The following is a 25,010-nucleotide window of genomic DNA, read 5'->3' on the forward strand; positions in this document are numbered from 1 at the left end:
TTTTAAACTTCTCCAGAACTTTATCCCTGACCTGTCTGGTGAGTTCTTTGGTCTTCATGATGCTGTTTGTTCTTCAGTGGTCTCTAACAAACCACTGAGGCCTTCACAGAACAAGTGTATTTATGCTGAGAGTAAATTACACACAGTAGGACTCTATTAACTAATTAGATGACTTCTGAACGCAATTGATTGCACTGGATTGGATTTAGAGGTATCAGAGTACAGGGGGCTGAATACTAATGCACACCACATTTTTCAGATTTTTATTTGTTTAAAATTTTGAAGACCATCATTTTCGTTTCACTTCACAATTATGTGCTACTCTGTGTTGGTCTATCACATAAAATCTCAATAAAAAACTTTTAAGTTCGTCGTTGTAAGGTGGAAAAATGTGAAAATGTTCAAGGGGTACGAATACTTTTTCAAGGCACTGTATTTACTCGTTCCTGATGCATATAAAAACATTGAAACTATGGTTAAACCACTACATCCAACATCAAATCAGATGCACTTCATTCATTTCCTCTTGATTCTTATCTGATCTGTGGGGAGAACAGTGCTGCCAGACAGATTTTCAGCATAGTAACCTACTAAAATTAGTTTCCGTTGACATGCATTTTACAGTTATATATTTTTGTTGTCCAGTTAAATCTCTTTTTCCCCAATTCAAATGTAATCTCATGCACTTTGTTTTTGCCTTTGAAGTTTAGCTGTTTTACTCACAGACTAAACAGTAAATGCATACCTATGACCACAACCAGGTGTTCGAGTGAGTAATCACCACCAACTGAACTTTTTGCTGAGAAGCTGTTAGAACATTTCTCAGAACTTGGTTATTTCCACCAACAGATTTTATTCAACAAAGTAAAAAACAATTATTGAGACATCGAAAACTTTTTGCTCGTTTGTTTGATCTGTGTTGATTTTTCAAATTACTTGGTAACTCTACTTGATTTGCATCATGTCCTAGAATAGTTTGTATATTTCCAACATATAGACCTTTTATACAGTACGTTTTTGCTTACAAATATTGTTCTCTCATACATGTACATATATCGATTTGGATGATGTTTTTATCCAAAGCATATTACAAGTGAGACAGGATCCACAAAACGTCGAGCAATGTAGGTCAAGCATCACTGCAAAATCAAGCACTTGGAAACACACACACACACACACACACACACACACACACACACACACACACACACACACACAGTGCATATCTGCATTGCTGTCCAAGTGCTGTCAGAAGACAAACACATTTGAGAGATTCTGTAGAGTGAACAAAACCTGACAATTCATTCTGCTATTTCGTATCACACAGTGATGTTTTTACCAGGGGCAGACCATAGTGCTGCAATAATGCTTCCAGTTCACTATGTGTTACGATTGCACTAATATCCTCTCATTGTCCACACCTCTATTTTCAAAAAACAGACCATTTTTGTATGAAGTTGTGCTAACTTCGCAGCTTTCGATCTGACCTTTGTCTGCGATCTCTTGGCACTCAGGAAACCGAAGCAACTGTCCTTTATAATTAGGGTTTGGAAAGGAATTTGGTTTGTCACTTGAGATTAAGCCAATGAAATGAGTTTCTTCATTGTCCTCTTCATCATCATCATCATCATCGGTTTTATCCACAATGACCTCACAGTCTTGTAGTGAAGTGCTGTGTTTCTGTTTGGAAGGGCAGTCACGTTTATCTTGATCATCATGGCACAAGAGAATGACATTGTCCACCTCCTCTGATATGGTCTTCATATTCTACAACAATAAATCAATTAACTTAGATGTCCATCAAAATATATGCATACACACACACACACACACACACACACACACACACACACACACACACACACGTTTTGAAGCTGCAGAAACCTGTAGTTTTGAGTCTGCAAAATGTTCATGCTGCACTGTGCAACTGTGCACTTTACTGACAGTATATGATTTTTACAGGTTTTGTTTTTCTGCTGACTTGACCACAACTTGGAAATGCTTATGTAGGTCAGCAATGCCATCATTAAACAGAATATTGCTTCTTTTGAAGTTAAAGATTTAAATATCAACCTAAAAAAATACACCAACACTATTTAAATGATCAGTGTCTCGAACCTGGCCTATATGAGGCACAGTTGCTGCAGAGATGACAGGACTTGGGATTACTGGTAACAGCTTACTTCTTAGCCTAGAATGTAGATCAAATGGTTAAAAACAGTTAAAGTCATATGCATACTGTCAACATGAATATGACACTCTATAATAACAAGCTAGATTTGCACTTACTTTCTAATAGCAATAGACAATACAAGTGAAAATAGAAGCACAACTGCACACACGATTAAGATGATCTTGTCCATGTTCAACCCTAAGAGAGAAAATAATCACTAGTGATATCTTTGTTTTGAATCTTACAGAAACTCACCTGAAAAGATTTAGCAAATCTAGTATGATCATAGTCATACATCAGAGAAGGAGAGTGACAATTGGTATGATGGCATAAGGTGATAAAGATCTTTCAAATAACACTACATAAATATTTGAAAAAGAAAAGAAAGGATACTAAAGAAATTCTGGTCATAGTAGCATAAGATGTGTAACTGTTAGCTTTAGTAAGTACTTTAATATGTGTCCTGTCATTGCAGTGTCATGCTACTTCATTTTATCTACTTTAAAAATATATAAAGTTATACTCAAATATTATGATATACTGAAAGGATCGTGGGTTGTGCAGTTATACATTTGTCAATGCCCTGCTTTACAATATTGAGTATTATTCTGTCCACATTCACTGGATGTGAACAATCATGTGCTCTGATTGGCTACTCTACTACTAGGCTATCGTCTCATATACCGTGAGTAGAGAAAAACAAAATGACAGAGCGTGTTGCTGAACCTACCGAGGATGAAATAAAAACACTATTTGAAAACAAAACCTCCAAAAATGCAAAAAAGCAACAAAATATGGAATGAAAGCATTAGATGGTAAGAACGTCTTTTTTATTTTTCAAGAATTATTATTTTAGCATTTTTCACAAATTGCTACTGTCATTTTGCTGGTTTGTTTTCATTCTATGTGGAAATGATTTTGTCAGACATTTTGTATAAAGTTTTTATTTATCGAATTTGAAAAAAAAATGCTCTGTTTCTCAAAATCCAGTGAATGTGGATATAATAAAACAGCTGTTCCACTCAATCTCATTGTACATAACTTATAGCCAAATTGGTGCTACGTGCTTTGTCGGCTATCAGCTCATGAACGACTCGATTTCTTGGAATAACTGTTAAATATATATTTCCTTTGCTACACTTAAACAATGCTAATTAAGAAGTATTTTAAAAGTAATGCATACCATTTTTAGTTGAAGCGGGGTTGAGTGTGAAGAAGGTCCTGGTGCAATTAGGTCCCATTCCAATTTTAGTTCTCCCAGCAATATTGAGTGTGTAAGAGGAGCTTGGATCAAGGTTCCTGAGAAGGAAACTGGTCTTATTTCCTGGCTCTTGATAGTGGCCTGAGAGCAAGAATGGGAATATCATTAGGGAACAAGCACCGAAGGTGCAAGGCACCTACTGTAATTATTAGAATTTTTCCATATTATAATTTCTGCCATGGAAGTCTATGGCAGCCCATAGAACCCCTTGGTGGATTTTGATTAAATTTGATACATTGACAGAGGACAGGCCAAAATATCCAGGTATCAAATTCAGGGTCAATCCATCCATCTCTGTAGCAGCACCAACAGGCCAAATTTCAAGGTACACTTTGGCTTATAACTTTTGAACCATTTTTTCCTAGGGTTGTGATCTTATTTCCACCTGAATCCTTGGGTCATCTCATTTCAAATGCATCCATTGCTGTTAAAGTCTACCATATTGGATTTCCCGACATTTTGAATTTTTCAAAAAACCTACTTTGAGAAGAAGTCCTAGATTGTTGATCCTATCACCACCAAATTTGGTACGTCATCTTCACAGGCTTCTACACAATAGTACCAAAAATAATTCAAAACCTTTTGCTAGGGCAAACAATATGGCCGCTGTCATTCAATGAAATTCGACCATGAAGTCGCCAAACAGAGAGTGAGCCCATATCTCAGCAACACTTCTCTATCTAGACCAATGTTGGTGGACTGACTCAAGACCCCATTCAAATGGATTCCAGAAATATTTGCCTCATTGTACCAATTGGGGATGCAAAAATCATCCATCCATCCATCCATCCATCCATCCATCCATCCATTTTCTTTTGCTTATCCAAAAAGTCAGGTCATGGTGGCAGCAGGCTAAGCAGGGTATTCCAGGCATCCCTCTCCCCAGCAATGCTTTCCAGTTCCTCCTGGGGGATCCCAAGGCGCTCCCAGGCCAGATGAGATATATAATCTCTCCAGCGTGTTCTGGGTCTACCCTGAGGTCTCCTCCCAATTGGACATGCCCTGAAAACCTCCAAAGGAAGGCACCCAGGAGGCATCCTAATCAGGTGCCTGAACCACCTCAGCTGACTCTTTTCGACATGAAGGAGCAGTGGCTCTACTCTGAGATCTCTCTGGATCTCTGAACTCCTCACCCTATCTCTAAGGGTGAGCCCAGCCATCCTACGGAGAAAGCTCATTTCAGCCACCTCATCTCATCCTTTCAGTCTCTACCCAAAGCTCATGAACATGGGTGAGGTTTGAACATAGATTGACTGGTAAATCGAAAGCTTTGCCTTCCAGTTCCGCTCCCTCTTCACCACAACAGACTGATACAATGCCCGCATTACTGCTGATGCTGCCCCAATCCACCTGTCCATCTCATGCTCCATTTTTACCATAACTCGTGAACAAGACCCTGAGATACTTGAACTCCTTCACTTGGGGAAGCAACCTCACTCCCAACTTGGAGGGAGCACTCCACTGTTTTCCGGCAGAGAACCTCCACCTCAGACTTTGAGGTGCTGACTCTCATCCCATCTGCAAACCATCCCAGTGCTTGCTGAAGGTCATGCTTTGAAGAAGCCAACAGAACCACATCATCTGCAAAGAGCAGAGATGCAATTCTGAGGTTCCCAAGCCAGACACCCTCCTCACCCCAGCTGTGCCTTGAGATCCCATCCATGAATATCACAAATAGGATCAGCGACAAGGGGCAGCCTTGGTGGAGTCCAACACCCACCAGGAACGTGTTTGACTTTGGGCCGAGAATTCGGACACAGCTCACACTTTGTTTGTATAAGGACCAGATGGCTCGTAGCAATGGCTGCGATACCCCATACTCCCACAGTGCCCCCCGCAAGAGCCCCCAGGGGACATGGTCGTAAGCCTTTTCCAAATCTACAAAACACATGTAGACTAGTTGGTCATGCTCCCATGAACCCCCAATGATCCTGCCAGGGTAAAGCGCTGGTCCACCATTCCACAACCAGGATGGAATCCACATTGCTCCTCCTGAATCTGAGGTTTAATAATCAGTCAGAGCCTCCTTTCCAGCACCCTGGAATAAATTTTCCCAGGGAGGCTGAGCAGTGTGATACCCCTATATTTGGAGCACACTCTCCTATCCCCCTTTTTGAAAAGAGGAACCACCATCCCGGTTTGCCACTCCACAGGCACTGTACCTGACCTCCATGTAACACTGAAGAGGCGTGTCAGCCAAGACAGCCCAACAATGTCCAGAGACTTCAGTATCTCAGGGTGAATCTCATCCACCCCTGGCGCTTTGGCACTGAGGAGCTTCTTGACTGCCTCAGTGACCTCTTTCAGAGATATGGGTGAAGCTTCCCCTGAGTCCTCAGACTCCACCTCCTCCATGGAGGATGTGTAGGACAGGTTCAGGAGTTCCTCAAAGTGCTCCTTCCACCGCCCGACAACATCCCCAGTTTGGGTCAGCAGTTCTCCTCCCCAGCTGCACACAGCCTGAGGCAAACCCTACTTCCCTTTCCTGAGTCGCTGAATGGTTTGCTAGAACTTCCTTGAGGCCAACCGAACGTCCTTCTCCATGGCCTCCCCGAAGTCCTCCCACACCCGGGTTTTTGTTTCAGCAACTACTGAAGCTGCAGCCCTTCTGGCTTCCCGGTACCTGCCTGCTGCCTCAAGGGACCCCTGGGCCAACCAAGCCCAAAAGGCCTCTTTCTTCAGCTTGATGGCTTCCTTCACTGCAATGTCCACTAGCGGGTTCTTAGGTTACCACCACAACAGGCACCGATGACCTTTAGGCCACAGCCCCTACCAGCCATGTCTACAATGGAGGCTTTGAACACGGTCCATTCGGATTCCATGTCTCCAACCTCCCCCATGATGCAAGAAAAGCTCTTCCGGAGGTGGGAATTGAAGACCTCATGAACAGAAGACTTCACCAGATGTTCCCAGCTCATCCTTACTACATGCTTGGGTTTGCCAGGTCTGTGCAGCAGCCTCCCCTGCCATCTGATCCAACTCAACACCAGGTGGTGATCAGTTGACAGCTCTGCTCCTCTCTTCACCTGAGTGTCTGAGACATACAGCCACAGATCTTATGATATGACCACAAAGTTGATCATCGATCTTTGGCCTAAGGTGTTCTGGTACCAGGTATAATTATGAACCACCTTGTAATGGTCAAACAAAGTAAAAAAAAACATTAGATGTTGCTTAGTTGTTATGCTCTTATCTCAAACACTGTGTCTGGCTGTTACTCAGACCTGTGTTGAATGATTGCAGGAAGAGGGCAGGCAGGAAGATGGCAGGCAGTTAGGTAGGCAAGCAGTCAAGTAGGCAGGCAAGGCAGGGATGAAGAGAGGTAGATGGCAGGCAGGCAAGCAGGTGGCACACAGTGGTGTAAAAACCAATTGTTTGTAGGGAGTCACAAAAGGGTTATTTCAAAGGTGTAAGTTCCAATGGGTGAAATCAAAGTATCCTAAGAGTTAAGTCTAATTGTTCAAGCATAGCTTTGAAGCTTAATGTTCAAGCGTATCTTGGAAGCAGTAAAAAACTACTGGTCACCAGCATCTTCCGTTGTCTAACTGAGACTAGACTGAGCACATGGAAGACATCATCTTTTATCTGAACAGGTGATGTAAGGCTAATGTCAAAATAAAAGTTCCAAACTAAGTGCTAGTAAATCTAAAGGAAAATATGAGTTTCTAAACAAAAGCAAGATTAAACTAAATTTGGCTCCTACACACCTTTATGCTTGAACATGGTGTTTGTTATGGCCAATCCATGATGAGCACAAAAGTCCAACAACAAAACACTACTCGGGTTTTACAATCAACCCCCTCCAGGTTTCTCCATCATTGCCCATGTGAGCATTGAAGGCCCCCAGGAGAACTATGGAGTCCCCAGTCGACAACCTTTCCAGTACACCACCCAGCAACTCCAAGAAGGCCAAATACTATGCACTGCTGTTTGGTGCATAAGCACAAACAACAGTCACAGTTTTCCTCTCAGCAACTTGCAGTCACATAGAGATGACTCTCTCGTTCTCCGGGGAGAACTCCAACACAGCGGCACTCAGCCAGGGGCTCGTGAGTATCCCCACACCTGCCCAGCACCTCTCACCCTGGGCAACACTGGAAAAGGAGAGTCCATCCCCTCTCCAGGAGTTTGGTTTCAGAACCGGTGCTTTGCATGGAGGCGAGCCCAACTATATCTAGTTGGTATTGCTCCGCCTCCTGCAACAGCTCTGATTCTTTCCCTGCCAGAGAGGTGGCATTCTATGTCCCAATCACTAGTCTGCCCTGCTGAGGATCGTGCCCAGGCTCCTGCCTTTGCCTGCCACCCGGCTCACAATGCACCCAACCCTGGTGCCTGTCTTTGCGGGTGGTGATCCCACATGGTGGCGGCCCCATGTAATTTCTTCAGGATATAAAAAGGCATTGGGCGGCACGGTGGTGTAGTGGTTAGCGCTGTCGCCTCACAACAAGAAGGTCCAGGTTCGAGCCCTGTGGCCGGCGAGGGCCTTTCTGTGTGGAGTTTGCATGTTCTCCCTGTGTCCACGTGGGTTTCCTCCGGGTGCTCCGGTTTCCCCCACAGTCCAAAGACATGCAGGTTAGGTTAACTGGTGACTCTAAATTGACCGTAGGTGTGAATGTGAGTGTGAATGGTTGTCTGTGTCTATGTGTCAGCCCTGTGATGACCTGGCGACTTGTCCAGGGTGTACCCCACCTTTCGCCCGTAGTCAGCTGGGATAGGCTCCAGCTTGCCTGCGACCCTGTAGAAGGATAAAGCGGCTAGAGATAATGAGATGAGATGAGATGAGATAAAAAGGCATTACTTGGTTGGGTTGGGTGCATTGTGAGTCAGATGGCAGGCAAAGGCGGGAGCCTAGGTGTGCTGATCCTCGGCAGTGCAGACTAGTGATTGGGACATGGAATGTCACCTCTCTGGCAGGGAAAGAACTGGAGCTGGTGCAGGAGGCAGAGCAGTACCAACTAGATATAGTTGGGCTTGCCTCCATGCAAAGCACCGCTTCTGGAACCAAACTCCTGAAGAGGGGGTGGACTCTCCAGGAGTCTGGCAAGCTCCCCTCCCAGGTCTGGCTCCAAGAGGAGGCCCTGGTTTCCCACTCCTGGGCAAGGTGCTGCAGCTCCTTTTTTGCCGTTTCATCAGGGTCTTGAATCGCTCTTTGTCTGGCCCCTCCCGTGGAACCAATTTGCCTTGGGAGACCCTACCAGGGGCTAATGCTCCTGACAACACAGTTCCGAGGATCACCGGGACACCCAAACCCCTCCACCATGTTAAGGTGGCAATTCTTTGGAGGGGTGCAAAAATAAGAAAAAACACATTTTTGTCATTGCTCTTTTTGTTCTAAAATCATGATTGATATTTGAAGTAATGCCTTTTTATATCCTGATTTCTGGATATGTTGGTATTTCCTGTTCTCTGATCATTTTTTATGGTGAAATCACCAAACAGGAACTCAGGCTATTTCTCAGTAATGCTGTTATGTACCTACACCAAACTTGGTGATTTTACTCAAAACTCCTCCATAAGGGAGTCAAGTAACAATTACCCCATTTGACCACTATAATTAGGTCAAACATGATTTTAGACATTGCTCTTCATGTCTTTAGTCTAAACACCTGATTGTTATTTTCAAGTCAGACCTTTTGTGATCCTGACATCACAACATGTTGCCATTTCCTGTTCTGAGGTCATATTCAGTGGCAAAGCTCCCAAACAGGATGTGAGTTCATATCTGTGGTCAGTTGACATGAAACGTGTTGTACTGCTGCATACAGCCATGCTCTTAACAAAATGACATGAAGTTTCCATGGCAACTATGCCCTGCTGGACTATATTATTATTATTATTATTAGTAGTAGTAGTAGTAGTGGTAGTAGTAGTAGTAGTAGTAGTAAAGCCCCATAAAGGAATTGCAGACAGCACCATGACATGAAATCAATGGCTGAAAATTATTGTCCCAAATAGAACTCAAATCTGTGTAATCACCTGACATGACTGTATTTTTCATATGCTCATTCGTGCTACCTTAAGACATTTGCTAACAGCAAATAATCTGATGTGGATGGCAAAAATGCCACCTTTTATCTTTTCATTTTTAAAAGATAAGGGGGCTTTGATATTCTAGCATAGTTAACATTAGTGGCCCCTAGTTGTGGCGAGTTTGAATAATCGTGAGGCTGTAGTAAATCCAACTTTGCACGAACAAGAGCTTTGGCACTTTAAGATAGAAACACTCAAGTTACATAATAATGAATCCAAAATACTTGAATGTGATTTATTGCACTTATGCATAAGACATGGTGGTGTAGTGGTTAGCACTGTCGCCTCACAGCAAGTAGGTTCTGGGTTCGAGCCCAGCAGCTGATGGGGGGCTTTTCTGTATGGAGTTTGCACATTCTCTCCCCGTCTGCATGGGTTTCCTCCGGATGCCCCGGTTTTTCCCACAGTTCGGTTAATATGGGTCAGCCATGTTCTGAGGTTGAGCTGAAGTGCCCTTGAGCAAGGCACTTAACCCACAACTGCTCCCTGGGTGCTATAACCCACTGTTCTGGGTATGTGCGTGTGTGCTCATTGCTCACTTGTGTGGGCATGCCTGTGTTCACTGCTTCAGATGGGTTAAATGCAGAGGTTAAATTTCACCGAGTGCTTAAGTCTGTGCTTGAGTGTACATCTGATAAATAAAGGCTGCCTGGCTTGGGTTCTTCTCTTATGGAGACTCTGTTAGTAAATCAGCCTGCTTTGGTTTAATCAAATTTGCATGAAAATCTTTCGCAAATCTGGGCCTTAATGTACATAGGTGTTACTCAAACAGTGTTGCTTTACCAGTTATTGTGTTCTCAGCATGATTTTTTAGGCTCATTGAAACAGGAGTGTCATATCAATGGCAACATGCCCTCACCTGCATCTTTGTGGCCTTCTTTTGAAATCCATATTACATAATACATCAGGAACCCGTGTTGTTCCTGCACTGGAATCGATTGCCACTGCAGCACAGCTGAATCATGTGTGATATTTAAAACAGTGACATTTTTTGGCGGTGAAGTAGGTGCTGCCAAAAAAAAAAAATCCTTGTTAATAGGTGATTTCCTACAATGCCTAACTGTACATGTATTAACCCACTTATTGGCTACTAAACTTACCACCTTCTGTAGAATAAATAGGACATGCCATGACTGTGTGTCGTTGTTGATTGCGTCCAGTGTGAATAAAGTAATAATATTGCACAAATTTCTCCATACCTGAAATCATACTCATTAGTTATAGTGATAGGCATGTTGCATCTTTTAGTAACATATTTCCCATCCTTACCTTTCTTGATGTCCTCAAGTGTTTTAGACCATGAGAAGTTTACTTTTGCTGGCCGGGTCTCACCATCTTCGAACTTGTACCACTCCAAGCAATAGCGTCTAGATTTTGATAGTGATTGTGTTTGGGAATCATTGTGGCAATCTTTGAGAGACACAAACGGATACGCAACTGAGAGACAACACCTCAGTCCTATGTTCTTGTGCGTTTGGGGTTTTTTTTTTTGTAAGAAAGCTACATGAAGCAGCTTTTCTCATAGAGACCAGTTAAAGATGCTTACATTTGAGATGTTCTACAGGTGGAATGATGATCTCCAGAGAGGGTGTGCTTCCAACATTGTTTATAGCAACAATAGACACCCTGACTTCAGAATTAGTAGCCATAATTGTAAAAGTGTTCTTCTGAATTGTTTTCTTTTTTGTCCTTTCACAAAGTAAATTCAGAGTCAGGTTGTATGAGACGCCTCCGAAAGAAGCTTCAGGAGGTGGTTTCTACAAAGATACATGAATATTTTCATTGAGTTTATTATATACATTTTCCTTGAAATCCATTGTAAATTATGTTTTTTTTCCCCCAATACTTGTTCAGAAACATACATTCCATTTGAGTACGATTTTCCGTTTTCCACCATGCATTTTTATTTTCTGTTTCACATCCGGCTGCTGAATTTCTGAAAAACAGCCAGTGACATGTTTACTTGTTAAGCACAGATTACAGCCAGCAACCACTGACATGCCTGAGATTTAAACAGCTGGCTTTACACAAGTTAACTTGACATTAAGTACAAAGTGATTATTTCTTAAGTGGCATAACATTAGTATCAAGATGTTAAGAAGCTGAGTCATGCTTTCATCTTTTCTCATTTAGACTGCTGCAATGCATTTACTAAAAACATAAATGGCGCTCTAATTATTAAAAAAAATATGACAGCCAAATTTTGGCACACAAAAGAAAGATGGAAAATATCACATCCATCCGTGTCCTGACTGTCAGTTTCTCCATATATATGAGCCACTGAACAAATGTCTTCATAAAGTCCTCACTTTTACTTTGCACATTTTAAACAACGTTGAAATATTAATTAGCTCTTTTGAGTGACAAATGAATTTTAAAAAATGTTGTTACTTGACAGATTTTCAAATTTTCCATTGATTTGATCATCTTTCTAGATCTTTCTTGTGCAATCATGGTTGAGTTATTATTGCACCTATTGGTCAAAAAATGGGAACTACAAAATTGAGGTAAATAAAAGCCCACTGAGACAGGAATCACGCTGCCCATGTGTGTTCTATAAATATTTTGGACAGGACAGTTAATGATATGGCGGCACGGTGGTGTAGTGGTTAGCGCTGTCGCCTCACAGCAAGGTCCGGGTTCGAGCCCCATGGCCGGCGAGGGCCTTTCTGTGTGGAGTTTGCATGTTCTCCCCGTGTCCATGTGGGTTTCCTCCGGGTGCTCCGGTTTCCCCCACAGTCCAAAGACATGCAGGTTAGGTTAACTGGTGACTCTAAATTGACCGTAGGTGTGAATGTGAGTGTGAATGGTTGTCTGTGTCTATGTGTCAGCCCTGTGAGACCTGGCGACTTGTCCAGGGTGTACCCCGCCTTTCGCCCGTAGTCAGCTGGGATAGGCTCCAGCTTGCCTGCGACCCTGTAGAAGGATAAAGTGGCTAGAGATAATGAGATGAGATGAGTTAATGATATTACCTCATGTGTGTTAGTCTCGCACAATGTTCCAATGGTGACAGGAAACTCGCCTGCTCTATCAAGCATAGTTGTCTTTTAAAATACATTTGAATGTAAGTTATCAAAATGAATCACAGTTTTAATCCAGAGTTTACAGCCTTCTCCCTAAATTGAAAGGATGTACAGTGGTGCTTGAAAGTTTGTGAACCCTTTAGAATTTTCTATATTTCTGCATAACTATGACCTAAAACATCATCAGATTTTCACACAAGATAGATAAAGAGAACCCAGTTAAACAAATGAGACAAAAATATTATACTTGGTCAATTATTTATTGAGAAAAATGAGCCAATATTACATATCTGTGAGTGGCAAAAGTATGTGAACCTCTAGGATTAGCAGTTAATTTGAAGGTGAAATTAGAGTCAGGTGTTTTCAATCAATGGGATGACAATCAGGTGTGAGTGGGCACCCTGTTTTACAACCCTGATTCCAAAAAAGTTGGGACAAAGTACAAATTGTAAATAAAAACGGAATGCAATGATGTGGAAGTTTCAAAATTCCATATTTTATTCAAAATAGAACATAGATGACATATCAAATGTTTAAACTGAGAAAATGTATCATTTAAGAGAAAAATTAGGTGATTTTAAATTTCATGACAACAACACATCTCAAAAAAGTTGGGACAAGGCCATGTTTACCACTGTGAGACATCCCCTTTTCTCTTTACAACAGTCTGTAAACGTCTGGGGACTGAGGAGACAAGTTGCTCAATTTTAGGGATAGGAATGTTGACCCATTCTTGTCTAATGTAGGATTCTAGTTGCTCAACTGTCTTAGGTCTTTTTTGTCGTATCTTCCGTTTTATGATGCGCCAAATGTTTTCTATGGGTGAAAGATCTGGACTGCAGGCTGGCCAGTTCAGTACCCGGACCCTTCTTCTACGTAGCCATGATGCTGTAATTGATGCAGTATGTGGTTTGGCATTGTCATGTTGGAAAATGCAAGGTCTTCCCTGAAAGAGACGTCGTCTGGATGGGAGCATATGTTGCTCTAGAACCTGGATATACCTTTCAGCATTGATGGTGTCTTTCCAGATGTGTAAGCTGCCCATGCCACACGCACTAATGCAACCCCATACCATCAGAGATGCAGGCTTCTGAACTGAGCGCTGATAACAACTTGGGTCGTCCTTCTCCTTTTTAGTCCGAATGACACGGCGTCCCTGATTTCCATAAAGAACTTCAAATTTTGATTCGTCTGGCCACAGAACAGTTTTCCACTTTGCCACAGTCGATTTTAAATGAGCCTTGGCCCAGAGAAGACGTCTGCACTTCTGGATCATGTTTAGATACGGCTTCTTCTTTGAACTATAGAGTTTTAGCTGGCAACGGCCAATGTCACGGTGAATTGTGTTCACAGATAATGTTCTCTGGAAATATTCCTGAGCCCATTTTGTGATTTCCAATACAGAAGCATGCCTGTATGTGATGCAGTGCCGTCTAAGGGTCCGAAGATCATGGGCACCCAGTATGGTTTTCCGGCCTTGACCCTTACGCACAGAGATTCTTCCAGATTCTCTGAATCTTTTGATGATATTATGCACTGTAGATGATGATATGTTCAAACTCTTTGTAATTTTACACTGTCAAACTCCTTTCTGACATTGCTCCGCTATTTGTCGGCACAGAATTAGGGGGATTGGTGACCCTCTTCCCATCTTTACTTCTGAGAGCCGCTGCCACTCCAAGATGTTCTTTTTATACCCAGTCATGTTAATGACCTATTGCCAATTGACCTAATGAGTTGCAATTTGGTTCTCCAGCTGTTCCTTTTTTGTACCTTTAACTTTTCCAGCCTGTTATTGCCTCGTCCCAACTTTTTTGAGATGTGTTGCTGTCATGAAATTTCAAATAAGCCAATATTTGGCATGAAATTTCAAAATGTCTCACTTTCGACATTTGATATGTTGTCTATGTTCTATTGTGAATACAATATCAGTTTTTGAGATTTGTAAATTATTGCATTCCGTTTTTATTTACAATTTGTACTTTGTCCCAACTTTTTTGGAATCGGGGTTGTATTTAAAGAACAGGGATCTATCAAAGTCTGATCTTCACAACACATGTTTGTGGAAGTATATCATGGCACGAACAAAGGAGATTTCTGAGGACCTCAGAAAAGCGTTGTTGATGCTCATCAGGCTGGAAAAGGTTACAAAACCATCTCAAAAAGTTTGGACTCCACCAGTCCTCAGTCAGACAGATTGTGTACAAATGGAGGAAATTCAAGACCATTGTTACCCTCCCCAGGAGTGGTCGACCAACAAAGATCACTCCAGGAGCAAGGCGTGTAATACAACCCCAATTCCAAAAAATTTTGGGACACCGTGTAAACTGTAAATAAAAACAGAATGCGATAATTTGCAAATCATGAAAACCCTATAGTTCATTGAAAATAGTACAAAGACAACATATCAGGTGTTGAAACTGAGAAATGTTATTGTTTTTTGAAAAATATATGCTCATTTTGAATTTGATGTCAGCAACACATTTCAGAAAAGTTGGGACAGGAGCATGTTTACCACTGTGTTGCATCACCTCTACTTTTAACAACACTCTGTAAACATTCGGGAACTGAGGAGACCAATTGCTGTAGATCTGAAAGAGAAATGTTGTCCCATTCTTTGCTGATATACAATTTCAGCTGCTCAACAGTTTGGGGTCTCCTTTGTTGTATTTTGCACTTCATAATGCACCAAATGTTTTAAATGGGAGACAGGTCTGGACTGCAGCAGGCCAGTTTAGCACCCGGACTCTTTTACTACGGAGCCATGCAGTTGTAATATGTGCAGAAAGCAGTTTGTCGTTATTTTGCTGAAAGAAGGAAGGCCTTCCCTGAAAAAGATTTAGTCTGGATGGCAGCATATTGCTCTGAAACGTGTTTATATCATTCAGCATTAATGATGCCTTCCCAGATGTACAAGCTACCCATGTCATGTGCGCTAATGTCCCCTCATACCATCACAGATGCTGCTTTTGAACTGTGCACTGATAACAAGCCGGATGGTCCCTCTCCTCTTTAGCCTGGAGGACGTGGTGTCCGTGATTTCTCAAAATAATTTCTACTTTTGATTCGTCAGACCTTGGGACAGTTTTCCACTTCGCCTCAGTCCATCATAAAAGAGCTGGGGCCCAGAGAAGGGGGCGGTGTTTCTGGATATTGTTTATATCTGGTTTTAACTTGCATTTGTGGATGCAGTAATGAACTGTTTTCACAGACGATGGTTTTCTGAAGTGTTCTTGAGCCCATACAGTGATTTCCACTACAGACACGTATCTGCTTTTAATGCAGTGTCTCCTGAGGGCCTGAAGATCACAGACATCCAGTGTCAGTTTTCAGTCTTGTCTCTTGCATACAGAGATTTCTCCAGATTCTCTGAATCTTTTAATGATATTATGGACCATAGATGATGTGATCCACAAATTCTTTGTGGTTTAACATTGAGGAACGTTATTCTTAAATTGTTGCGCTGTTTGCCCATGCAGTCTTTCACAGAGCGGTGAACCCCGCCCCATCTTTACTTCTGAGAGACTCCGCCTCTCTGGGATGCTCTTTTTATACCCAATCATCTTACTGACCTGTTGCCAATTAACCAAATTATTATTTTTTTTACCATTATGCAACTTTTTCAGTCTTTTGTTGCCCCGTCCCAACTTTTTTGAAACTTGTTGCTGATATCAAATTCAAAATGAGCATATATTTTTTCAAAAAACAATAAAATTTCTCAGTTTCAACATTTGATATGTTGTCTTTGTACTATTTTCAAATAAATATAGAGTTTCCACGATTTGTAGATTATCACATTCTGTTTTTATTCATGCTTTACACAGCGTCCCAACTTTTTTGGAATTGGGGTTGTAGTTGGTGAGGTCACAAAGGACCCCAAGGTAACTTCTAAGCAACTGAAGGCCTCTCTCACATTGGCTAATGTTAACCTTCATGAGTCCACCATCAGGAAAACACTGAACAACAATGGTGTGCATGGCAGGGTTGCAAGGAGAAAGCCACTGCTCTCCAAAAAGAACATTGCTGCTCATCTGCAGTTTGCTAAAGATCATGTGGACAAGCCAGAAGGCTATTGGAAAAATGTTTTGTGGACGGATGAGACCAAAATAGAACTTTTTTATTTAAACGAGAAGCGTTATGTTTGGAGAAAGGAAAACACTGCATTCCAGCATAAGAACCTTCTCCCATCTGTGAAACATGGTGGTGGTAGTATCATGGTTTGGGCCTGTTTTGCTGCATCTGGGCCAGGACGGCTTGCCATCTTTGATGAAACAATGAATTCTGAATTATACCAGCGAATTCTAAAGGAAAATGTCAGGACATCTGTCCATGAACTGACTCTCAAGAGAAGGTGGGTCATGCAGCAAGACAACGACCCTAAGCACACAAGTCATTCTACCAAAGAATGGCTAAAGAATAATAAAGTTAATGTTCAGGAATGGCCAAGTCAAAGTCCTGACCTTAATCCAATCGAAATGTTGTGGAAGGACCTGAAGCAAGCAGTTCATATGAGGAAACCCACCAACATCCCAGAGTTGAAGCTGTTCTGTACGGAGGAATGGACTAAAATTCCTCCAAGCCAGTGTGCAGGACTGATCAACAGTTACCGGAAACGTTTAGTTGCTGAAAGCAAAGGTTCACATACTTTTGCCACTCACAGATATGTAATATTGGATCATTTTCCTCAGTACAGAAATGACCAAGTATAATATTTTTGTCTCATATGTTTAACTGGGTTATCTTTATCTACTTTTAGGACTTGTGTGAACATCTGATGATGTTTTAGGTCATATTTATGCAGAAATATAGAAGATTCTAAAGGGTTCACAAACTTTCAAGCACCACTGTAATTGGCAATATAACTAGCTGTACTGGTTAAATAACTAGCTAGAGGTGGGTTTCCCAAAAGCCACTTAACACTAAGAGCATCTTAACTAGGAAAGAGAGAGCATTCATTGTGCTGCTCGCTCTACGATTTAATGATGATCTTTGTGTTGCGATGCTTTGGGGAAACTCAGGTCAGATTGTTAATGTGTCTTTTGGGTGCAATTATCCACAACCAGAGGCCATCATAATTGTATCAACTGTTTATAAAATGATTCTGTCTGATTTTAATAAAGCCATGTTTTTAAAAAAAATTGCAGATCTAAAACATTGACAGACTGACTGATTTATTGATTTATTTATTTATTTATTTATTATTTCACTGGCTATATTAGCCCTACTTACTGTGCACCTCAATTCAATTCAATTTGATTTGCATAGAGCTTTTAAAAATGGCTATTCATATGTCCGGAGGGCGCTGACTTTTAGACCAGACTCCATCTTTTTGTTGTCTCAATGTAAATTGATGTACAGAGTTAGATTCTTAAGGTTCTTTTGTTTGTTAAAGTGAGTGGTTCAAGGCTTGTTGACTCTCATCTGCCTATTACAGGGTTGCTCAAAAAAAAAAATTCACAAGATAGTTGCCTGCAATATAAGTCAAGTGTAATAACCTCTTGACTTCATCTTGTTGTTTCATATTGTCCTGCATCACCAAAATCTATGGTCACAAGCCACTACTGTAAATATCAAAGTTATTATCATTATTATCAGGCACATCACCAATGGGAATGTCAGAAGTCTGGCTCCAGTCACTCCAGAGGAGGCTTTGCTTGGCCTTGCGTCGAATTTGGACCTTGTACATTGTGTGCTTCTGTAGCTGCAATGTGTAGGAGTCATAACCTGTAGTGTGTGAAAGCACATTAAGAACCATAAAGGTTGCCTTCATTACATTTGCATATAAATCTTGTCAAATACTCTAGACTTCAATTCACCAGAATCTTCTTTATTTTAAATGTCTAAGACTGCACGTTTATTACTTTCAGCATCCAAGCTGCTGCTGTTTCAGTGGTTTGCTATACCGTAATCAATACCAGTGTTAAAAAAGTCACATCGCTGTTTTGTTTTGCACTAGGAAATTCTTTATACTTTACAACTCCATATACTTTATGGACACTGACATTTGCATACTGTGCTGACTGCAATAAAGAAACTCTAGTGAGTGGGGGAGCAGTTTTCCCCTTGTAACCATATTCGGAATGAGTCATCATTGAGACGTTTTTGACAGGATACTGACAAAATATTGACGCAATGGGCTCATGACTGAGTGGAAATCAAGATCAGGGTAAAGTGGCTATTCTGGCTTGTTTTAAATAAACTTCCCAAGCCCAGCACCCGATCAAATACATTTATTCTCTTGTACCAGGACAACATGGATGACAACCTTTGGTCAAAAAAAAGAAGAAGAAGAAGGGAAACAAACCATTACTTTTGCGATCCTCAGTCTTAAAGGTTTCCTGAAATTGAAAAATATTTGATTAGTACATCAGGACACTGCATACAGAACCAAAGGGAGGGGTGAAAAAAGAAATGCCTTACATTCTGCCAGGAATCATTAATCTTCTTCCATCTGATCTCATGAATAGCACCTTTGTTGTCATTCACTCTTGGCCAACTTAATATGAGTTTTTCAGCTGACCTTATCCTTCGCTGTATATTGGGTGAACTATATTTAACTGTTGACAAGTTAAAAAAAAAAAAAGCAACAATGAGCTACCAGTCTTTTCACGTCAGAACACTTTGCACATATTTTGCCATGTAAAGGGGGCATTTTAGCAAGGTAAGCTGATATAGCATTGTGCAATTACTGCATTTACTGTAAATTTACACTTATTCATTTGGCAAACGCTATTGTTCAAAGCAATAAAATATGATAGCAGTGATATACACTGATCAGCCATAAAATTAAAAACACTGACAGGTGAAGTGAATAACATTGATTACCTCATTACAGTGGTACCTGTCAAGGGGTGGGATATATTAGGCAGCAAGAGGACCGTCAGTTCTCGAAGTTGATGTGTTGAAAGCAGGAAAAATAGGCAAGCGTAAGGATCTGAGCGACTTTGACAAGGGCCAAATTGTGATGGCTAGATGACTGGGTCTGAGCATCTCCAAAATGACACATCTTTTGGGGTGTTCCTGGTACTCAATGGTTAGTACCAACCAAAATTGGTCCAAGGAAGGACAACCGGTGAAATGGCGACAGGGTCATGGGTGTCGAAGGCTCATTGATTCGCATGAGGCACGAAGGCTAGCCCATATGGTCCAATCCCACAGAAGAGCTACTGTAGCACAAACTGCTGAAAAAGTTAATGTTGACACCTTTCTGTTTTAGCCAGCATTAACTTTTTCAGCAGTTTTTCAACACCCCATAAGATGTGCCATTTTGGAGATGCTCAGACCCAATCATCTCGCCATCACAATTTGGCCCTTGTCAAAGTTGCTCAGATCCTTACACTTGCCCATTTTTCCTGCTTCCAACACAGTACTCAGGAGTGGTCCAAGCAATCATACTTTAAATGCTACAATCTTATAAGCCAATGTAAACTAGCTTGCCAAACCAAGCTTTAGTAAGCATCTAGTGGTTTTATTGAATTGATTCCTCAAGCCTACCTGAATTATTCAGGAACACAGAGATGGTTGGGGAGCTGCAAGTCACGTTGAATACTTGCCTTGTCACCCATATGTCCAAAAGACGTGTTGTAATTAGATCTTCTACAGGTAGCAATTTGGACAACAGTTTGTCAGCATTGAATTGGTTAGCATATGAGGAATCATTAACAGATGAGCTCCTGGAAAGAAACAGAGTTGGGTTGTTATTAAGCTATTTTAATAAAATTGTGGTATATTATCTCACTGATCTCACTGCTGTTCTCAATCTGGATACAGCTCATACCAGAAATATCCAATCTGAGAAACTGTTCTTAGATAAAAGGGAAAAAATGGGGGTAGAATTTATGTGCTGGCACAAGTATAGTCACAGACCATGAAAAGGAAAATAATAAAAGGAAATAACATAATTAAATGAAATAACATACTGCATAAAAATGGTATAAATAGCATCTTGAGAATGGTCTCGGTCCTCCCATTCACACAGGAAATCATCATCGGGCCGGGTGGTGTTTTTGTAACATTGTGGACTCGAGACACTGCATGTTGCACCTGTAAAGACATCAGGGTCAAAAACGTTGTCAAGATCAGAAATGTGCCTTTTATTCAGTATGTCAGTAATTTTAATGACATCCTGATTTATAGTATTTGCAGATACTGTCAGACGTCACAGTGCAGAATTTTATTTAATTTTTTAATAGCAAATTTAGTCTTTGAAGGCTATTTACTTTAGAATTCAATTAGGCAAAATACTCATGCGCATCTATAGGCTTGTAACCTAGTCCCATGTTTTTAATAATGAGGTTTTTATATGAGTAGTTTCATGATGTAAGAATATATTTACAGTAAAATTCATGTTACATTGCAAAAATATATTTTCTACATACAATACCTGTTGGGGCGACACGGTGGTGTAGTGGTTAGCGCTGTTGCCTCACAGCAAGAAGGTCCGGGTTCGAGCCCCGTGGCCGGCGAGGGCCTTTCTGTGTGGAGTTTGCATGTTCTCCCCGTGTCCGCGTGGGTTTCCTCCGGGTGCTCCGGTTTCCCCCACAGTCCAAAGACATGCAGGTTAGGTTAACTGGTGACTCTAAATTGACCGTAGGTGTGAATGTGAGTGTGAATGGTTGTCTGTGTCTATGTGTCAGCCCTGTGATGACCTGGCGACTTGTCCAGGGTGTACCCCGCCTTTCGCCCGTAGTCAGCTGGGATAGGCTCCAGCTTGCCTGCGACCCTGTAGAACAGGATAAAGCAGCTAGAGATAATGAGATGAGATGACAATACCTGTCAAAGGTTTAGACACACCTATTCATTCATAGTTTTTTTTCTGTATTTTGACTATTTTCTCCATTGTAGAACAATACTGAAGCCATCAAAACTATGAAATAGCTAACATATAGAACGTACACCAATCAGCAATAAAATTAAATCCACTGATGGGTGAATTGAATAACACTATCTCATTACAATGGCACCTGTCAAGGGGTGGGATATATTAGGCAGCAAGAGAACAGTCAGTTCTTGAAGTTGATGTGGTGGAAGCAGGAAAAATGGGTAAGCGTAAGGATCTGAGTGACTTTGACAAGAGTCAAATTATGATGGTAAGATGACTGGGTCTGAGCATTTCCAAAATGGCATGTCTTGTGTGGTGTTCCTGGTATGCAGTGGTTAGTACCTACCAAAAGTGGTCCAAGGAAGGACAACTGGTGAACTGGTGACCAATATGGTCCAATCCCACAGAAGAGCTACTGTAGCACAAACTGCTGAAAAAGTTAATGCTGACACCTTTCTTTTTTAGCCAGCATTTTCAGCAGTTTGTGCTACAGTAGCTCTTCTGTGGAATTGGACCATATGGGCTAGCCTTCGTGCCCCATGCGAATCAATGAGCCTTCGACACCCATGACCCTGTCGCCAGTTCACCGGTTGTCCTTCCTTGGACCACTTTTGGTCAGTACTAACCATTGCATACCGGGAACACCCCACAAGATGTGCCATTCTGGAGATGCTCAGACCCAGTCATCTTGCCATCACAATTTGGCCCTTGTCAAAGTCGCTCAGATCCTAACGCTTGCTCATTTTTCCTGCTTCCAGCACATCAACTTCAAGAACTGACTGTTCTAATATATCCCACCCCTTAACAGGTGCCATTGTAATGAGATCATCAATGTTATTCACTTCACCTGTCAGTGGTCATAATGTTATGTCTGATCAGTGTATATGGAATTATATGCAGGGGTGATAGCGTTCCGGCGCTGCGCCAGATTTCCAGCGTACCGTGGCTGGGGAAAAAAAAAAATCTAGTTCGCTCATTGTCCTGTGTCATTCTGAGATGCGCAGATAGACAGTAAAGGGAATTCGGAATTCCCTTTACTGTCTATCTGCGCATCTCAGAATGACACAGGACAATGGGCGAACTAGATTTTTTTTTTTTTCCCAGCCACGGTACGCCGGAAATCCGGCGCGGCGCCGGAATGCTATCACCCCTGTATATGGTAAGCATAAAAGTGTTTCATATTTTAGGCTTTTCAAAGTAGTCACCATTTACCTTGATGACGCTTTGCACACTACTGGCATTATCGTAACCAGCTTCATGAGGTAGTCACCTGGAATGCTTTTCAATTAACAGGTGTGACTCATCAAAAGTGAATTAGTGCAATTTCTTGTCTTCTTAATGCATTTGAGATCTCATCTCATCTCATGTCTGTGAAGATTCTCAATCATCCAGGTCATAGTAAACTGTGGGTGGTAGAAATGGGCAACTGGACTTGCTTGAAGATTCTTGAAAACGTTTCACCTCTCGTCCGAAAGGCTTCCTCAGTTCTGTCTGACTAATAGAAATGGGCAACTGGACTTGCTTGAAGATTCTTGAAAACGTTTCACCTCTCGTCCGAAAGGCTTCCTCAGTTCTGTCTGACTAATAGGCAGTGTTGCCAGATACTGCTGACGTTTTCCAGCCCAAAATATGTTCAAAACCCGCCAAAATGCACTTGAAACCGCCCAACTGGGTGGGAAACCACCCAATCTGGCAACACTGCTAATAGGGAGTATCAGATATTTATCCTCTCCTGGATCAGAATCAGAATCCTGATGACCAGCTCATCTACGGTGTCATTGAGGCATCATGTTGGTGTGGGTCACTGGAGGCTGGGTGTGAATGGCGAGTCATTAGGGTGATCAACCAACCTAGGGTGATTACCCTAATGGGCAATCCTTTGATCACCCTAATGACTCGACGTTCACACCCAGCCTCCAGTGACCCACACCAACATGATGCCTCAATGACACCTTAGATAAGCTGGTCATCAGAATTCTGATTCTGATTCTGATCCAGGAGAGGATAAATATCTGATACTCCCTATTAGTCAGACAGAACTGAGGAAGCCTTTCGGACGAGAGGTGAAACGTTTTCAAGAATCTTCAAGCAAGTCCAGTTGCCCATTTCTACCACCCACAGTCATCTCATCTCATTATCTGTAGCCGCTTTATCCTGTTCTACAGGGTCGCAGGCAAGCTGGAGCCTATCCCACCTGACTACGGGAGAAAGGCGGGGTACACCCTGGACAAGTCGCCAGGTCATCACAGGGTGCCATTTAAGTGTTGACATAATTTTGACTAACCCTGTACTTTAAGACATGAAGTGTCTTTTTATTAATACAAGTAAAGAAAAAACATTGAATTAGAAGGTGTGTCCAAACTTTTGACTGGTACTGTATTTTCTACATTCAAAGCCATTTTATATCTAGGGATTTTATAGTAGACACATACACTGACCCTCTGTTATGGAAAACTTTGCATATAAAACCGTTACCCAAAATTCCATGCTCAAAACAAGGCACAGATTTTAGACTAATAGCCCTTACTTCAGTGATTATGAAATCTTTAGAAAGAATTTTGCTTCAGTATTTTGTTAGTACAATAAAAGACAAACTCGATCAATACCAGTTTACTTATAAACAGGGTTGTGATAGAGATGACACTGTTGCCACTCTCTCATCTCATCTCATTATCTCTAGCTGCTTTATCCTGTCCTACAGGGTCGCAGGCAAGCTGGAGCCTATCCCACCTGACTACGGGAGAAAGGTGGGGTACACCCTGGACAAGTCGCCAGGTCATCACAGGGCTGACAGACACAGACAACCATTCACACCTACGGTCAATTTAGAGTCACCAGTTAACCTAACCTGCATGTCTTTGGACTGTGGGGGAAACCGGAGCACCCGGAGGAAACCCACACGGTTTCCTCCGTACATCTAGATCAAATTGCCGTACATCTAGATCAAATCAATATATTCTAAAGTATTCTGATGATACAATGCTAATAGCTCTGTTAAGTAACTCAGGCAGCCCCAGGTTACACCAACATGGCTGATAATAATGCTCTGAATATTATACTATAATAGCAGCAGCAGCCACAGCATCAAGGAATATTGCTTCCATTTAACTGATTAGATCAGTCAAATCTTTGGTTAACCACTGTACTGGTTGTGCAGCATGTTGGTAACATCTACATTTTGTGGTTGTTGATTGAGTATGATAATGTAAGTGCTGCTTAATACAACTATATGAAGAGACCAACATACCTTTATCAGCAAACACAGCAACAACAAGCACCAAAAGTCCTATAGGCTTCATGGTGTCCAATATGCAGACAGATCCTGATGTAAAACAGCTCAAACATCCATAATAGTCCAATGCATGACCCTACCTACCATAGTAAACCAGAGCTTTAGCTCGTTTTATAATAGCTGTCATCTCTCTGTTTGCTTCAAACTGAAACCTTGAGCGACTCATGTCAGCATGTTATCACTTTCTGTCAGGTACTGGGAGGTAAATTACATGACCACAAACCACACAACATGTAGAGGAGGGGACTTTTGTGATAGCTCAAAAGAGATGAGTTGTTTTCAGATGCCTCACTTGTAAACGTCAAACTTCTTTCTCACAGTATTCATAATCAAGCTTGGGCTGACGCTTATTGGACAAGAAGAATGATATTGTTTCACTGCTGTAGGATTTTGGATTCCAATTTTTGCCA

The 25,010-nt window shown here is 41.6% G+C and overlaps 1 protein-coding gene across 2 annotated transcripts; it reads right to left on the reverse strand.

The window, feature by feature from the left end:
- Window positions 1–886: 886 nt before the first annotated feature.
- il12rb1 (interleukin 12 receptor subunit beta 1) lies at window positions 887–24,777 on the reverse strand. Of its 2 annotated transcripts, none has more exons than XM_060941680.1 (15): window positions 24,556–24,777; window positions 20,407–20,530; window positions 19,982–20,160; window positions 18,908–19,044; window positions 18,792–18,825; window positions 18,092–18,211; window positions 11,327–11,400; window positions 11,011–11,221; window positions 10,734–10,874; window positions 10,565–10,663; window positions 10,324–10,473; window positions 3,357–3,515; window positions 2,290–2,371; window positions 2,119–2,191; window positions 887–1,767 (listed from the first exon to the last, which is right to left on the reverse strand). In XM_060941680.1, the coding sequence occupies exons 1-15, from the start codon at window positions 24,605–24,607 to the stop codon at window positions 1,387–1,389; spliced, it is 2,016 nt and encodes a 671-aa protein (XP_060797663.1). In that variant the 5' UTR covers window positions 24,608–24,777; the 3' UTR covers window positions 887–1,386. The 2 variants fall into 2 exon arrangements, with proteins under 2 accessions (XP_060797663.1, XP_060797664.1); XM_060941681.1 differs by lacking the exon at window positions 24,556–24,777 and adding an exon at window positions 20,871–20,998.
- Window positions 24,778–25,010: the final 233 nt, after the last annotated feature.

The sequence above is a fragment of the Neoarius graeffei genome, chromosome 15, assembly GCF_027579695.1.
Source record: "Neoarius graeffei isolate fNeoGra1 chromosome 15, fNeoGra1.pri, whole genome shotgun sequence".
NCBI classification, from domain to species: domain Eukaryota; kingdom Metazoa; phylum Chordata; class Actinopteri; order Siluriformes; family Ariidae; genus Neoarius; species Neoarius graeffei.

Bases quoted from the DNA above. Each gene is read 5' to 3' on its own strand.
- il12rb1 (XM_060941680.1), bottom strand. From the start codon at position 24,607: ATGAAGCCTATAGGACTTTTGGTGCTTGTTGTTGCTGTGTTTGCTGAT. The intron at 2,372-3,356 runs GTATGCATTACT...TTTCTCTCTTAG, and splicing joins CCCCGCTTCAACTAAAAATG to GGTTGAACATGGACAAGATC. The intron at 2,192-2,289 runs GTAAGTGCAAAT...TCTACATTCTAG, and splicing joins TTGTCTATTGCTATTAGAAA to GCTAAGAAGTAAGCTGTTAC.